The 14,819-nt window shown below is 48.6% G+C and overlaps 1 protein-coding gene across 1 annotated transcript in view; it reads left to right on the forward strand.

Annotated features, from left to right (window-relative positions):
• The window catches only part of LOC101788838 (SWI/SNF-related matrix-associated actin-dependent regulator of chromatin subfamily E member 1-related-like), a 34,749-nt gene that overhangs the window by 2,213 nt on the left and 17,717 nt on the right, over positions 1-14,819 (forward strand). Inside the window, exon 2 of the mRNA XM_013146537.3 lies at positions 14,224-14,433. Coding sequence (XP_013001991.2) covers positions 14,224-14,433 — 210 coding nt within the window. The remainder of the gene's footprint in view (positions 1-14,223; positions 14,434-14,819) is intronic.

Here is a 14,819-nt window from a genome sequence, read left to right on the forward strand (position 1 = left end):
TCCTGAATCATTTCCATTATTTAATGGTTCTTGAACATATGACCCACTGTGCTGGATCCAGGCTTCCTAAAACATTCTGCAATTTGGGGCACCCACCCTTAAAAAAAAAACAAGGTCACGAGTTTGATCCCCAGTACCAAAAAAGAAAAAGAAAGAAAAAGCATAAAAAGTTACCAATACCAACTTGATTACAAAATGAATACTTAAATAGAATAGTACAAAACACAACAAATTTTTCAGTGTTCTCACTGTTGACAGATATCACAAGCATTACAAAATCCAGCAAGACAACATAATAATTTTACTAGTTAAGAAACTCATATCCACCTTTTTGATAATTTTCTACATCTTTTAGCTTCCTCGCCCTTTTTTATTGTCTTTTGTTAGAACAGTAATTTTATACTAAAAATCACTGGGTAAAATAGAACAGGAAATCAAGTCAGATTCCCCCAAAATGAAAATATAAGAACAGGGAAAATAAATTTAACATAGGTTAGGAAGCTTTCCTCGGTCTCAGACCTCATTACTGTAATGTGTGTATACTTCTGGGCTTGCTCGAAAGTTGAGGGGGAAACTACCATTTGTAAGTGAGTGCTAAGATATAGAAGAATTACGTTTATTCCAGTTTTCTTGTGACTATTAATTTTCACGACAAAAGATGACTCCAGTTGCACCCTAGAAGCCCCAGACCAGGGCTTCCTGAAGTTCCATCTTGAGAAGAAGAAGGGAATACAGAAGCCCAGGGCGCCCACATCCTGCTGGGCAGAGCCCTGAGGGCCCAGGGCTTGGCTTTCTGCTGAGCCAATGCCCACTGAAGCCAAGTGATCTTGGATTAGGGGGCCTCTCAGCTCCCCACGACCTTTCCCACCTGGTCTCTTCTGCCCACGTAGTACCAGGTGACTAGAACCAGTCCCCTGTGGTGTGTGTCCCCAGCTGACACTTGAGGATTGGCTTGAGAAGTGACTCCACCCACTGTACCAATCCTCAAGTGTCAGCTGGGGACACACACCACCCCGGGAAGAAGAGGGCAGGATGGGAGAGCAGTAGCCTGGGGCCAGCGAGGTCAGAGGAAGGAACTTTTACCAGTCCAGAGCGGTGACTGCTGCTGCCCAGAGCCACGACGCTGTGTCCTCAGCCGCTTACTCACCAGACATGGCACCTTGTGACCTCCGCTCTTCCTCAAAGTCACCATGACCATGAAAGGGAGATGTTTTGAATCCACTCAGGACATCGCGGCAGCCAGTCCAGCACAGCTAAAGACACTCGGGAAAGAGGACTCCAGAGCTGCTGCGGAAAGTGGCAGGCCCCGGGATGGGCGTGCTCACAGTGAGGAGGAGGACTCGGGGCGTGGTTCATGGCCATGTATCTCTTACTGTATTAAATTCACTGTATTTCTCCATCACACCTCTTATGCCAACTCCTCTTAATTCCCACCTCCTCTCTGGGTGCTAAGGAGTGGAGAGCCTCAGTAACTCAGTCACCTGCGGCAGGCGGCCAAGCTGACACTCTGTTCCTGGCTCAGTGTGTCCTGAGTGGCAGGAACCTAGTTCGGTGCTTCTGGAAGGAGGTGAAAGGAGGGCACCAATACCCACCTGAGGCAGAGAGGCCCAGCAGAACCAGTGAGGAGAAAGGAGTGCGGACTGGCCACCTGCCGGCCAACGTTTAGCTGTGTCCCCGGACCAGCCCCCGCGCTTCTCTGGGCTGCAGGCTGCTCCCTGCCCAAGGGAGATGGAGCCACACCTACACCTGCGGATGCTCTGGGATTGGGTCCCGCTCACTGTGTGTCCCAGTCACCTTGAACTTCAGCCCTCTCCTGTACAGAATGGGGAGGTCGCCCCATGTCCATGTCCACTTCATTTCACATTCAAATCCAGTACAACAGAGATGAGAATTAGGCTGAGCAAAAACATTGATCTGAATTATGTAACTCTAAAAACAACTAAGTCAGAATGATTGGAAAAGAGCTGACTGCCAGAAATAGGGAGGGAGGGGGCTGTGAGTACACAGGGCCGCAGGGGATCACTGGAAGGGAACCGTTGTGTGTCTTGACACCCTTGGGGGACACAGCAGCTACACGTGTGAGCACATTCACCCCAGACACACACAAATGTGCACACATATGCAAGCTCACATCAAACCAGGGAAGTCTGGAGCGTTTCCAGGTTAATTTCCTGGTTGTGATGTTGCACTGAAATTTTGCAAGATGTTACCCTTTGGGGGAAGTGTGGAAGGCAGAGGGGACTTCATCACATTATTCCTTACAACTGGGTGTGACTCTGCTGTGATCTCAAGATATAAAAAGTTTAAAAAATAAAATAAAAAGGCAACAGCAAACCGTTCTTCCTGTGATGACCACCGTGTCCTGGGCCAAGGCTCTGTCTGCCCGAGGCGCCTCTCTGGGGCGGGGATGTGAAGCCAGCTCCCGCTCCCTGGTCCCTGGTCCCTCTACCAGGCCTGGCTTCCTTCCTTTCTTTGCCAATACACACAGCCTTTTTGTGAGTCATGTGGGCTCCATGAAGAGCGCTTCTTAATGTAAAGCACTGGAAGAGTGCAGGCAGATATAAAGAAGGAAAAAAAGGTCACCTTGAGTCTTTGCACCCCAGGGCGACCTCATAACCACTTGGCAGCTGTGCCTTTGTGTCTCCACTTGTGTAAAGATGCATGTGTAGAGTGTCCCATGCACTGGCTCATCGAGGGACAATGTCCCACAGATGCCCCTCCTCCCCTCCTCCGCATCACACCTGCCAGGCCTCCCATCTCCACGGCATGGCTTGTGTCTTCCCGTGTTCTCCTGCAGCACACCTGTGACAGCATCCATCCGTCCAGGGCCCTGGGAGGGGGTGACTCAGAGCCGGTCCACCCCAGTCCTATGACCCTGTTTCTCACTCTTCACTCATCTGCCCCTCAAAGGTGCACCCCAGCCTCCTGGGGTCACCAGTTCCCTGCATGGCAGCCCCCCCACCTCAGGTGCCATTTCCTCTTAGCAGGATGTTCCCCTCATCACAGCCACCCACAGGTGACTTAGCACCCTGATGAGACCCTGTCACAATATAAATGCAAAGAGCTGAGGGTATACAGCTCAGTGTGGCCAGTGCTTCTGTCCCTGAGGGAGAGAGTCCAGGGTAGGGATCACTGGTGCAAAGGTCTAAGCTTAGCTTTTCCCGGGACTCTATTTCCCGACCCCTTCCAGCTCGGTGCGTGGATTTCCGTGTTCCCATCGTCAGCCCATAGGACAGCACCCTGCAGTACTGAGATACCGCCAGTGGCTGTGACAGGTGTGGCCTCACCTTCGTTAGCTATATTCTGTCTGTCGGGAAATTTGGAAAATATATAATACACGCACACACATGGATATGCACACATGCATACACGTGGACATGGGCAACTCACACAGTATAAATAATCACCTACTCCTATTTCTTGACCACTATCTGTTCCCGTGCTCTGCCTGTTTTTTTTCTGAAACTGGGGCTCAAACCCAGGAAACTACATCTCCGGTCCCTTTTAGCCTGTACTTTAAGGCAGGATCTCGCTAAGTTGTCCAGGCAGGACTCAGACTTGTGATCTTCCTGCCTCAGCCTTCCACAGTGCTGGGATTACAGGTGCGCGCTGCCTGTCCAGTTCCTTCGCCCATTTGCACCTGGGGCTCTTCGTTCTGCCGGTTGTTTAGAGCCATCCGTGTAGCATCTACACCTTCAGCTGTTCAGGTACTTCCTCCAGATCTAGCATCTCTGCTTTGTGGCATCTTTTCCCACACAGTAACCTTTTCTATAGTCACAAATACCACTTGGCCAGGTGTGATGCTGTAGGTCTGTACCCAGCTGTTTGGGAGGCGGAAGCAAAATCAGGTTCAAGCCAGGCTGGGCAACTTAGCAGCTCAGTGATACCCTGTCTCAGAATAAGTGAAAAGAGCTGAGGGTGTCGCTCAGTGGGAAGGCCCTGGGTTCAGTCCCCAGGACTAAAAAAAAGATGTCATTCACATTTTAAAAAATGGGGTCCAAGTGTCACATCCAAAACAGGCAGACTAGACATAACAACCTGCTAGGTCTTCTTGTCGGTACAAGAAAACTTGGCTTCCTTGGGCAGATACTCTGCTTGTGTATGCACCATACAAAAATCAATGTGTGGTTGACTGTGTGGACCTGAGGCAGCCCCAGGGAATACTGTCATTTGTCCCATCCCTGTCCCCCACACAGAAATTTTGGTACCCTTTTTTTTAGAAAAGGGGCTAAGCAGAAGACAAATCATTCGATAAGCACCTGAGCTCTCGTGGACACGTCACTCCAGGATTTCACTGCAGTCAAGAACTCTAAAGTGAGAAAGTGGTGGAGCCAGCATGCCATACACTGAAGTGGGCGTCCTGTCCCCTACGGCTCTCCCCAGCTTAACCATCAGCCAAGTGTGTGCTGACTTTTCTCCTAGTTTCACGTACATGGTGTCATATCTATGCATATTTTCCTCCACACTTCACTTTTTAACTAAATATCAAGCTTTAAAAATTCATCCATCTTGAAGTCTGTGGCTGAACTGAAAATAGACTTCCTTTTTAAAAATATTTAAACTGTGCTACTATGGATATGCACATTCCTGTCTCCTGATTTCTAGAGCAAGATTCCTCAACAACAGAACTACTGCTATTTCAGGCAGGATCTTTCTTGGGGGTGAGGCTTTCCCAGGCATAACACACTGGGCAGCAGCATCTCTGGCCTGCAGCCGGCAGATCCTCCTGAGACGCAGAAAGTGGAAATGCTTCCATCCGGCGTCCTGGTAGGGTGAGGCAGCCCCGGATGAGAGCATGGAATGGCTGGCGAGGTCATGAGCACGAACATCCTCCGCTTTTCAACTACTACAAAACTGTCTTCCAAAATGCTATGCGGATTTATTATTCAACTGCTAGGGACCAAGTGTGCCACCCGAAATTCGTATGCGAATCTCTACTCCCAGTGTGATGGTATCTGCAGATGAGGGACTTTGCCAGGTGAGGTCGTACGAGTAGAGCCCTTATGAATGAGATTAGTGTTCTTCTCAGAAAAGACCTTAGAAATCTCCTTTCTGCCATGTGAGGGTACAGCTGCAAGGAGGCCATTGACAAGCCAGGGGAGGGGCTGTGTCAGTCGGCTTTCTGGTGCTGGGACAAGACACCAAACCCCCACAATTGCAAAGCAAACAGCCTTGATTTGGCTCATGGTTCTGGAGGATTCAATCCATGGTTGGCTGGCTCCAAAGAAGAAATATGATGGAAAGGCATGGCAGAATAACGCTGCTTAATTCATGGTGGCCAGGAAGCAAGCTGGAGAACAGGGCCAGAGAGGAAGGAGTGAGGGGCCAGATCTAGCCCCAAGGTCATTCCACCATGATCCCTGTAGACACACACAGAAGTGTGTTTTACCACTCACTGGGTGGCTCCCACTGCCCCTCAAGCTGACAATTGATCTTAACCTTCATACCCTCTAAAAGCGGTCGCCAGTGACCCCCTCCTCTGACTCAGCCCACCTTTTAAGGGCTCACACATTGATGAGTCCCTGACCCCTGTGACCCAGCCACCTCTCACAAGTCTCTCAGGCCATTCGAGCTGCCATTTAAGTTCCATTTGCACAGGGCCCTCACCAGGACACCACCATGCGGGCACCCCAGTCCTGGACTTCAGCCTTCAGGACATCTGTGTGGTTTTGGCTATGGTATTTCCATAAAATCCCAAGCTGAAGACATCACTGACAGTCTAGGAATCCATTGCCTCCATGTCTTTATTAGTACACGGCATTGGCTGGACAGCACATTTGCCTGTGTGGTGAAAGTGACAGTTGTGTCTCACATCAGCTCCTGAATTCCACTGACCACCAGCGAGGCTGTGAATCAGATGATCTGTTTTTGGTTCTTTGTCCCTTGTCCCCAGTGCCCACACCTTCTCACGTCACCTGCCTCTAACGGGGTCATCTTTTTCGAGGACTGCATATATTTTCTGGAACCCAAGGAGCTTTGGGTATCTGCAGTGCATGTTTCCTTTTAGCTAAGGGCTTATTGCCTCAGACCTATCATTTTGATTTCCTTTGGTGAATAGAAATATTGCTTTTAATATGATCAATGTTTTCAATATTTCCTTTGTGATTTATGCTTTTTGTATTCTGTTTAAGTAATTCTTCTCTATCTGGAGTCAATAAAAATGTTCTCCCATATTCCTTTCAGAATGTTTTAAAGCTTTGCTTTTTAATTTTGAGAATTAATGGCCCTGGAGTTGAGTTTTGTGCACAGTGAAAATGACAAATCTATTTCACTTTTTTTCCTTGTGAAAAAACCCAAAATCCACCCTTTACTGGAAACTCTATCCCTTCTCCCTCACAACACACTGTGTCTGGTGGCCGTCACGCACAGTCTGCTTACCTTGTTCCCCTGTCTGTCTCTGCTGCTATCAGGCTGTCATACCTACTTTACCCCTGGAGAAGGCTTGACATCTGTCTCAGCAAGCTGCCTTAGGGTGGCCACCTTTTCAAAGCATGTAAGCCATTCCTAGCCCATTTCTCTTCTGTATGAGTTTTGAAATTAGCTTGGGAACTTTTGCAAAGAATTCTGTGGGGATTTGGATCAGAACTGCCCTGAATCAACCCTGGAGAGAGACCATATAAAATGAATTCTTTCCAGTTAGGGTATCTTCTGTCCATTCAGGTCTTTTAAGTATCTTTCAGGAGAGGTTACCATTCTCTGTGTAAAGGCTTTGCATGTGTGTCAGTGGGTACGTTTTCCAGTAAATTTGTTCTGCTTCTGTAAAGGAAATCTTTCTTAAAATTATAAATGTTATTTGTGTGAGAGGTGGAAGATTCTGGAGGTGTCCATCAAATCAAGCGTGTGTGTTATATTATTCACATCTTCTGTCATGATCAGTAGCTTGTACTCTTTGGCTTATCAATGGGAGAGGCAGGTTGACTCTCTGTGCCCACTAGGATGGCTGCTATGATTTCAGTGTTTATATCCCCAAAGTGTTATCAGTTAAAGCCTGATCTGCATATAACAGTATTAAGAAGTGAGACCTTTCACAATCTGTAATAGCTAAACCTTAGAAACATCTCAAATGCCTCCAACCAATGAATGGATAAGACAGGTGTGCTTTTTTATATACAATGGAGTACTACTCTGCCAATAAGAAGGATAAGCTTGAGACATTTCCAGCCAGATAGACGCACTAGACCAGATTCTTAAGGTGAAATAAATTGGACACATATGTGCAAATACCACAGTGTTTCTCCGGTGTGAGAAACTGAAAGTGTAAGTAAGTATTAAAGGGTATAACTGATATTGGGAAATTGGAAGACAGTGTCCAGATGGGAAGAAGAGTTAGGGGAGGGAAAACAAGAAAAGGAAAAGGAAAAAGAGAAGAAAAAATGGAAACAAAACTTTTGTAAATAAGGAAGGGAAGGGGTTGAAGGGAGGTAATGGGGGAAAAAGAACCCAGTGATAACATGCACGAATACAAATTCCCTGTGATGAATGTGATCATTATGTATACCTAAAATGTCCCAATAAACTCAAAGGGAGAGAAGTGAGGCCTTCAGGGCTGTGCCTGGGCCATGGGGTGGGTCTTCATCAGTGGGATTATTAACCCCATAAAGGGCCCAAGGGAGCTTGAGCTCCACTCCGCTGTGCGAGGGTGGGCCCAGAGTGGACCTTGGGCATCCCAGCCTCCTGAGCCATGAGCCATGAGTTTTTATTATTCATAAATTATTCGGTCTAAGGTGTAGGGAGGGGCTGAAGCTGGAGATTGATCACACGTGTGGGGCCAAAGCAAGACCAGCTCTAAAAGCACAGAAAGCTCTGTGAAGAAAAAAACACCCTTAATTAGGAGAACTTCATAGACATTTTGGGGGGAGGCTCTTTTTTGTTTGTTTTTTAGTGGGGCCTCACTAAGTTGCCCAAGATGATTTAGGACTTGTGATCTTCCTGCCTCGGCCTCCTAAGTAGCTGGAATTATAGGCATGCTCCACCACACCTAACTTTTGTGCAAATTGTGTTGTTACAGAAGTCTAATGGAATGTTGTCATCCAAGAGTACACTTCGCTTCCTTTTGGTCCTTTAAGTGGATTGAGACATGTTCAGTGGCCTGGCTGTGTTCTGTCTTTGTGAATTTTCCTACTCCCTTGAAAAAATGTGATTTCTGTTGCTGTGGGTGGGAGATGCTACAAACACCGACTAGGTAAAGTCAGCGGTGGGGGCGGGCAGATCTTCTTGTGTGCCCACCGTGTGTCTGCTGTTTCTCGAAGTTCCTGGGAGAGTGCTGTTGGAAAGCGTGGCCCTGTAACGGTGAAGTTGCCCGTCCCCCCTTTCAGTCTTCCATGTTTAATTCACGCGTTTTGAGGCTTTATTATTACTGACATGCAAGATGGATGTTCTCACATCTTCTTGACGAATTGATCCTCTTATCATCATGGGCAGTGCTCCCTGCTGTGAGGTTTGGTTTGTCTGATGTGTGTAGAGTTTATAAATCCCTTGGCCTCGGTTCTTGCATGGTCTGCTTTTCCAGCTGTTTCCTTTCACTTCATGTCTGGGGGTTCATGCCAGCGGCACCTGCTTGGAGGCGCACCTCTGTCCGGTCCGAAGGTCAGCCTTGGGTCTGAGGCCCATCTACTGTCTTGAGTGAAATTACTGAGACGCTCAAGGTAAAGTCTCCCACCTCAGTATTTGTTTCTTTTGCTCTTTGCTCCTTGGTCTGCTTTCCTTTCCCTCTTTTGGAATAAGTGTCTTACATACATGTGCTATGGTTCCCTTGACCTATGAGCCATCCCTCTGTATTATTTTTAACCAGTTGACTGAGAACTTACAATAAGCAGCTTTAATTTCCCACAGTGTACCAAATAAAACTCAACATTTTCTGTGCACTGAAAGAACTTTACCATCTCCTCTTCATTTCCCTCCATCCTTTCTTTGTGCCATTGTCAGCTATTTCACCTCTAAATTTCTTTTAAATTCAAAAATGCACCACAGAGAGACACAGTGACACACAGAGACACATAGCGACACACAGAGGCGCACAGACACACCCAGAAAACTAAAAACTGTCCATTACATGTTTCTTTTTGCGATAATTGCATCGGGGTACAGCTGTGTAGCGTTGCTCTAGCAAACAGAAACAGAAATGCAGGATTTGGAAGCAGATTTGTTTCCACCAATGGGCACTGATCAGTCCCACTCCCAGAATATCGGCAGGTCTCTGGTGCCCTGGGGCTTTTATTTGATGCATAAGCAGGAGGTACAAATGTGAGATGGACAGCCTGGCTGTTTTTGTGACCAGCTAACACGGTGAGACCATCGGTTACAAGGCTGGATCAATGATCATCAGATAGAATCAGACATCCCGAGTGTTTGGTTACACTTTCACAGTTACAGAGATCAACAAAGTGATTCCAGGATCCCTGGAGCAGTTACAGAGCTAGGCAGCTTCAAAACATGCAAAGTTTTAAAAAGAACAATTTCCCTCGTGCAGCTTTTCCCTTTCAGAATAAACTGCACAGCCATGAAACACAGATATGTTTTAGCATGTGTCCACACCTGCACAACTGTCCCCCCAGCTGTGACCCCGGAAAGTTTCCTCTGGCCCCTCACTTCCTGTTTCTCTTCCTGAGCACCCACCCCACATCCCTAGCATCTTTTTTTGTCATGTTTCTTTTCTCTTTTTTTTTTTTTTTTTTTTTTTTTTCTTGTTTCTCCATTCTAGGACTTGCCAGGTGGTTATATGTAAAAAGTAAGTCATTTTTATTTATTTTTGTGTGTGTGTGGATCAAACCCAGGAATGTGCCGCTACATCCCCAGCCCCCTCTAGCCTCCTTTTAATTTCCTTTTTTCAAATTTGAGACAAGTTGCCCAGGTATGCTTGAACTCGGATCCTCCTGCCTCAGCTTCCCTCGATGCTGGGATTACAGACGTGCACCCGTACACCTGGCCCATCCTGCAATTTCTACCAAGAGCAGGTCTTCCCGCTCTGGGTGACTGAAGCCACAGAGTCCTCCAAATGCGCAGGGATTCGACGATTCTTCAATTTTTTTCTCCCTCGTGGCCTTCTTTGCCAGGACCCAGGAAACTCGCCCCGAGCTGCTTCCTTCGCCTGAGCACAGCTGAGAAAGTGGCTCCAGCAGACGCCGTCTTCTCTCCTGCGCCCCCGCCCTGCTCTGTCTGCTGTCCGGCATCAGAAAATAACTGTTTAAATACAGTTGGCCACTTCTCATGGGCAGAAGCAAAAAGCTCAGCTCTGTTCTTATGTCCTCCCAGCTCGAGTAACACTTTTTGCTCTGCCTTTGGTTTCCCAGGGCCTCCGGCCAGGGACCCCGCATTCATCCCCCTCCGCCCCCTACACCCAGGGGTCTGTGAATGCAGGGCCCAGCACTCCTGCTTCCCAGGCCGGAGGAAGAACTCTGCCCAGCAGAATTAGAGACTCCGCAGGGAGGGAGATCATCCCCACCCAGACATGCCGAGCTGTGGGGAAAGTGTTTCTCTGAACTGATAAAATGCTGTACGGTCTTTTTCCTTTTTTATTGGTACCGGGGATCAAACTCACGGCTGCCTGCTTGCAAGGCAGGCGCTTATGCCGCTGAGCTAAAGGAAAGACCAAAAAAAAAAAAAAAAAATGCTGTACAGTCACTTTCATTTTTTTGTAAAACACTGTATTTTCTTCTATTTTGTTGCAATTTCTAAGATTTCTCTTTGATGTCTTACAATTGAATCTGCTAGATTTATATGTAGAGTTTTTATTTACACAGCTTCATGGATATTGTTGCACCCAGACCCGGGAGCTTGTGTGGGGGTTCTAGCAGGAGAGCCCAGCTGCTGTATACCCCTGACTGAGGGCCGGTCCTCCTCTACCGGAGTGGTCATCTTCTTAGACCGAGCGCGCAGCTTGGGAGGGATGCACATGGATCACTGAGGGAGGTAGGGGACACCCGCCTACAGCAAGATCAGCCGAATCAACCCTGGTGACCAGTGGGGTGACAGATGTCCCAGCCAGGTCCCCTCCGCATCCTCTAGCTGTAACTGAAACACGCCATCTTTGAGCAGCCATGAAAAGTACTTGGCCAGCGACTCTTCACACATGGCCTGTCCTCTGTTTTCTCATTTTAATCTGCTGGGACAGCAGCGAGACAGATACCACCCTCTTGTCTGTATCACAACCGTCTCCAAACCTCTTCCCTTCCCACTCTGAGTCGCATTCTACAATTACCTTTACTTCTGTCTCACAGTTCACTGCACTAATTGATTTTCTGTTTTGACTAATACAGAGGTCAACCTATCAGTGGAAGGCTTTATTTCAAGTGTGATATTCTTATTACAATCTATGTGGTTCTCTTCCAGATTTCCTGGTCATGTTTTACTTTGTTCTCTGTACTCTTTAATTTGCAGGGGTGGTGGGGATGGATTCATTATGGAATCCAGGCTGGCCTTGAACTCACCTTGTAACCCAGCCTGGCCTCACACTCATTGGGAGTCTGGCATCTTTCTACTCTTTTTTGCTCCATTTTCAATTTTAAAAAACATTTTATAGCTGGGCGTGGTGGCACATTCCTGTAATCTCAGCAACTGGGAGGTTGAGGCAGGAGGGTCACTATGAGTTTGAGGCCAGCCTGAACTATGTAGTGAGACCTTGTCTCACGATACCTTCCCCACAAATATGTTTATAGTTTATTAGTTTTACCCTCTGAAACATGTACATGTCTACTAACAGAAATACTTACATCTAAATACATTGTTTTTCTGCTGACTCTAGCTTACATTGAGAGAGAGAGAAAGAGAGAGAGAGAGAGAGAGAGAGAGAGAGAGAGAGAGAACGGACAGAGTAGGATGTTTTTCTTCAGAGCACGTTGGATTTGCTGCTTCTGTGTCTCCTGGGGGAACTCCTAGCCTATAACTAGTCTAACTAGTATCCTGGGTGATCTTTCTTGGCCTTGGAGGAGGCAGGTATAGATTTGGAACTTAGACACATTGAAACAGTCTCCTGGCTACAAATGCTTAGGAAATGACTATGTCATATTTTTATGGGTTTTTTTTTTTTTTTTGACCCAGAAGCAGTGGAATTGAACTCAGAACCTCAAGCTTTCCAGGCAGATGCGGTGTCACTGAACAAGACAGGTTTGCCACTGGCCCTCCTACTCACATCCCTACTGCGTCTGGTTGACTCAGTGTTTCCTGCAGTGGCTGCTGTGCTTGGTGCTGGTCCCTCGATCTGTGGAGAGGTGCAGTCCTTGAGTAATTCCTTGGATTTCCTTGTGAGTTTAGCAGATTTTAAATTCCTTGTCAATAACCCTCACCTGCATATTTTACTCTCAGAGGGTGTTTCTGCTGGGCAGTCCCAGCTGGTTATACTGCTGGAATCCCAAGGCCTACTTGCAAGATTTTTTTTTTTTTTTTAATCAGTACCAGGGATCGAACTCACAACCGCCTGCTTGCAAGGCAGGTGCTTATGCTGCTGAGCTAAATCCCCAGCCCAAGATGTTTGTTATTTATTACATTTAGGCCTTTCCCTAGAATCTGCTTTTGTATTTGGAGTAAGACTTGAGCTCATTGTTCCTCTTTTTCAGATGATCAGCCAATTACTATTTGTTCACTGAGCTGGGCAATAATATTTGCCTTAAATAAACCTAATGCACATTCTAGATTCGATTTTGGTGCCATTACTAAGCTCACTTGTCATAGTTTATGTCAGTCACACACACACACACACACACACACCCCGCAAGTCTCAAGCAATCCTGGACTCGGCTGAATTTAGCGTTTGTGATTGGTTCATTGTCTAGCACTCAGACAGGTGGTGTGAATGCTACACCTGCCCAGGGGTGGAGCCAGCATATAATGTAATGGTGGGGAAGAAGGCATGTCTCACTCTTTCCCTGTTGGTGCTTGCTGTTTACAACGGCTTACAATGCCACCCTGCTGCTTGGAGCCAACTGAATATGGACTGAAACCTCCAATGTGTAAGAAGTAAACCTTCCCTTCCCTAACTTTGGACGTCAGGTATTTTGTCTCAGTAAGGAGAGGGAAAAGTAAGACACCGCTCATCCATCTGTCCATGACCATGTCAACGCCCCACAGGTTGCACTCCAATGGCTTTCCTGTGGTCTAATGTGAGAAAAACGAGTCTTGCTGACTGTTTTGTGAACTTCTGAGCTAGTCTCAAGGACCTGCTTTCAGGGAATGCTTTTCCCTCATTTTTGTAAGGCAGTGGCTCTCAACATGTATTCGCTACACTTACCTGGACAGAATGAGGGGGCTGCCTGGGGGAGGTAGGAGGAGGTCTGCAGGGCGAGCCTCAGTCCCTGTCCCTCCCCTCTGGGCTCTTTTGTCACTGCTTAAGGCAGCTGTTTAAGTCCTTGTAGGCCAAGCAACACACAGTGGCTGGACCAGTTACAAGCACCGTCATGCATTCAACCTCAGGAAACAGCCTCATTTAATCCCCAAAGATCCCCGGAGGCAGGGGCTGTAAACATCACCTTCATGCTTCAGAGAAGGCAACTGGAGAACCATTTGCGGAGTTTGGGAGTTGGTTACAAAAAAGAGAACGGGATAGGGTCAGGGCTTCTGGTATGAAGTGGCCAAAGATGTGACTCCGTAATTAGTGCGCCTACCCTTGATGCACGCACCAGACCTGGGTAACAGCAGCTCACTTCCCGCTGAAGTACTAACTCATTAAATCCCGGCGGCGGAGCGTCTAAAACGCATTCTTATTATCCCCACCTGGCAGACGACAAGGCTGAGGCTCAGAAATGCGAGGCATCCAGCCCAAGGTCACCTAGCAAAGGCAGAAGGATGAACCCAGGACTGCCTTGGGTCACCTGCACAGGTAGAGAGCTAATGTGCACGCCTGGATGCACTGCGGTGGGAAGGGAGGTGGCGTTCGCCACTATTTGTAAATATTTTATTCGTTATCATTTACATTTTATCTTTAATTTCTTTTAAGATCCAGGGAGGAGGCATGCCAAAGAGTTAGCAGGTGTCTGTCTTAGGATCCTAGAAAGGCTGCTCTGAATCTTCGAATTTCACAATGGCCGTGTAGCACTGGTGTTCCTGTGGAGTCTGAAAATACAAAAAGACGCTTGAATAATTTAGAGTAGAAGGCTCCTTCTACCACGCTCTGGCACCTTATGTAACTGCGCGGCAGGGGGCAGGGATGGGCTCCAGGAGCACCCGGACGGGGCGGGGCTTCCTGTTAGACACGCCCACTCCTGGACCCGCCCCCTTCCGTGCCCCGCCCAGGCCCGGCTACTCGCAAATCCCGGAGCCCGGAGCCCGGAGCGCGGCCCGCACCCCGCCGGGCGCCTGCGACCCGGTCCGCAGCAGCGGGAGCCGGAGCCCCGGGACCACAGCTGGCTTCGGCTTCCCCGCAGGCGGGTCCCGCCCACAGTCCCCGGCGGAGCGGTGGCCGGCGGGCGGGCGCCATGCAGAGGGACGGCGGCCAGGCTGCGGGTCAGTGGCTGGACTTGCGTCCCCGCCCCCTGTCGCGTGCCTCGCTGGGGGTGGGGGGGTGGTCCCGGGCCGGGGTCGCTCGGCGGGGGTGCGCACTCCCGGGGATGGAAGGGGTCCCAGGCCCTGGCACTGATTCGGGCCTGCGTCCAGCCAGGTCACTGCGTGTGTGGCCAGGCGCAGGTGCCTGGTGCGCACCCTGGAGACGCGACATCGTGGTCTCCTCCCTGGCCGCGCGGGGTTCCTTGCACCCCCGTGTTCACCGGTCTCCACCCGTCCCGAGCAGCACCACTGCCCAGTCCCAGCGGGGACCGAGATGTTTAGTTGCTTGACCCCAACCCCACCCCCACGAGTGGCGCAAGCAGGATTTGAACCCCCGCGGTGGCTGT

This window comes from Cavia porcellus, unplaced genomic scaffold (assembly GCF_034190915.1).
Source record: "Cavia porcellus strain 051 isolate PalLab524CR breed Dunkin Hartley unplaced genomic scaffold, mCavPor4.1 scaffold_18, whole genome shotgun sequence".
NCBI classification, from domain to species: domain Eukaryota; kingdom Metazoa; phylum Chordata; class Mammalia; order Rodentia; family Caviidae; genus Cavia; species Cavia porcellus.